A 2201-nucleotide genomic window follows, 5' to 3' on the forward strand; every position below is an offset into this window, starting at 1 on the left:
GGGGGGAGCGGTCGCCCCGGCGCTGCAGCCGCAGTCCCACGGTGTGGTGGCCCATGGTCTGCAGCAGCTGGGCCACCTCCCCTGACTGCAGGTTGTCGAAGTAGACGGTGGCGCTCACGATCTGATCCCCTGCGGGCACGGGGAGGGTCAGGAGGGGAGAGAGGGAGGGAGGGAGGGAGGGAGGAGACCCCTCATCCCCACCGGGAGTGGCCGTGGGGTCAGCGCCCAGGAGGGTGGAGGAGGAAGCACCTGAGGTGCCACCAGGATGGGTCAACAACCCCAAAGACCCCATTTTTAACCCCAAAACCCTCAGGGAGGAGCCCCCTTGTCCCCATTGGGAGTCACCATGGGGTCAGTGCCCATGAGGGCGGAGGAGGAAGCGCCTGAGGTGCCACCAGGATGGATCAACAACCCCAAAGACCCCATTTTTAATCCAAAAACCCTCAGGGAGGAGCCCCCTCATCCCCACCGGGGGTGGTGCTTGAGGTGCCACCAGGATGGATCAAACAGCCCCAAAATATCCCGTTTTTTCCCCCCAGAACTCCCCTGGCACGGTGCCACCATCCCGGTCCCCACCCTGTGGAGATGTAGATGAGAGATTTTGGAGGGGAAGAGGGAGGGAGGAGCCCTCTTGTCCCCCCCCCCCGAGAGTGGCTGTGGGGTCAGCGCCCAGGAGGTGGAGGAGGAAAAACCCAAGGTGCCACCAGGATGAGTCAACAACCCCAAAGATCCTGTTTTTCACCTCAAAACCCTCAGGGAGGAGCCCCTGACCCCACCACGAGTGACAGTGGGGTCATCACCCACAAGGACAGAAGAGGAACCACCCAAGGTGCCACCAGGACGGGCCAAATAACCCCAAAGCCCCCGTTTTTCCCCCCAAAACCCTCGTGGAGGAGCCCCTGCGCCACCAGGAGGGATCAAACAGCCCCAAACCCCTCAGTTTGTCCCCCCCAGACCTCCCCCCGGGTCCCACCTTCCTTGACGACGCCCATGCGGGCGGCGGGGGAGTTCTGCTGGACGCGCTTGACGAAGACGCCGTCGTCGGTCTGGTCGATGGTGATGCCGTGGGAGCCGCTGCCCTGCCAGTTGGGCAGCAGGATCTCCCGCGTCTCCTCCTCCTTCTCCATCTGCAGGCGGCATCAGGGATGGGGTGAGGGGCAGGGACACCACAGAGGGGTCAGGGAGGAGGAGGAGGAGGGAGAGCCCCGGGAATGGCCCCACTGACCTTGTCGGGAGGAAGGTCCCGCCCGGATCCGCCCCAGGAATCCTCTGCCCTCGCCCCGTCGGACCTCGCGGCGGTTCCTGTGTCACCTTCCCAGCCTGGAGGGGACAGCAGGGGGGTCGTGAAGCTCCAGCTCTTCCCCCCAGGATCCCTCTTCCTTCCCCCAAAACCTCCGGATGGGACGGATCCGGCTCCGGCTCCGCGGTGTGAGCCGGGAGCTCCGGGGACAAGGACTCGCTGTCCCCATGTCCCCCTGCCCTGAAGGTCCTTCTGGACCAGCTCGGCCCCAGGAGCAGCTTCACCTGCCCGGGAATCCACGTTTCTGCTGGTTTGTGGGAATTAAAGGAATTCCAGGGCTGGGCAGTTGGGAAGGAAGGACAGAGCGGGGCTGGCGTTGGAATATCAACTGTCCCGTCACCTGGGGCTGGCGTTGGAATGTCACCTGTCCCCTGTCACCTGCGTCACCTCGGGCGCTGAACCCCCCCCCCAGGGTCAGCTCCTCGGGCACCTATGGATGTTTTGAGGGGATTTCTCTTTTTTAGGGAATTTCGGGCTGGGATGAGACAGAAATCAGGATGAAACCCTTCTCCCGTTGCAGTCACAAAGGGAAAGGGCGGGATGAATCCAATCCTTGAGGATCCAGGACTTGGGAATGTGGGGCAGGCCCTGCCCCAGGAGGTCACTGGGAAAACCCACCTTGTTCCAGTCCCGGTTCCTCAATCCCACCGGGAATTTAGGGAGAGGTTTGGGATCTCTGCCTGGTTTGGGGTTGGAGCCGTCGCTGCCCAGGTCTCGCCGGGACCCCCCAAAACCACCTCCCAGATTGTCCCATTCCCACCAGTCCCAAAGGGGATTTAGGGGGAATTTTGGGAAGGGGGGGGAGGGTTGTTGTTATTTCCCCGCCCCCAAACAACCCCCAAACCACCCAGGGGGTGTTTTCCAACTCCACAAACCGGGAAAGGTGGGATGGGACCCCTGG

General features: G+C 62.9%; 1 protein-coding gene across 1 annotated transcript; it reads right to left on the reverse strand.

Moving 5' to 3' along the window:
- Window positions 1-4: 4 nt before the first annotated feature.
- LOC113980812 (neuroblast differentiation-associated protein AHNAK-like) lies at window positions 5-1335 on the reverse strand (the record flags this gene model as incomplete). The annotated part of the gene is made up of 3 exons (XM_027708028.1): window positions 1226-1335; window positions 974-1127; window positions 5-129 (listed from the first exon to the last, which is right to left on the reverse strand). Coding segments are annotated over exons 2-3 (279 nt in total), but the record flags the coding sequence as incomplete, so codon positions are not given.
- Between the last annotated feature and the right edge of the window lie 866 nt (window positions 1336-2201).

This window comes from Neopelma chrysocephalum, unplaced genomic scaffold, assembly GCF_003984885.1.
Source record: "Neopelma chrysocephalum unplaced genomic scaffold, ASM398488v2 Primary Assembly neopelma1_95286, whole genome shotgun sequence".
Taxonomy (NCBI): Eukaryota; Metazoa; Chordata; class Aves; order Passeriformes; family Pipridae; genus Neopelma; species Neopelma chrysocephalum.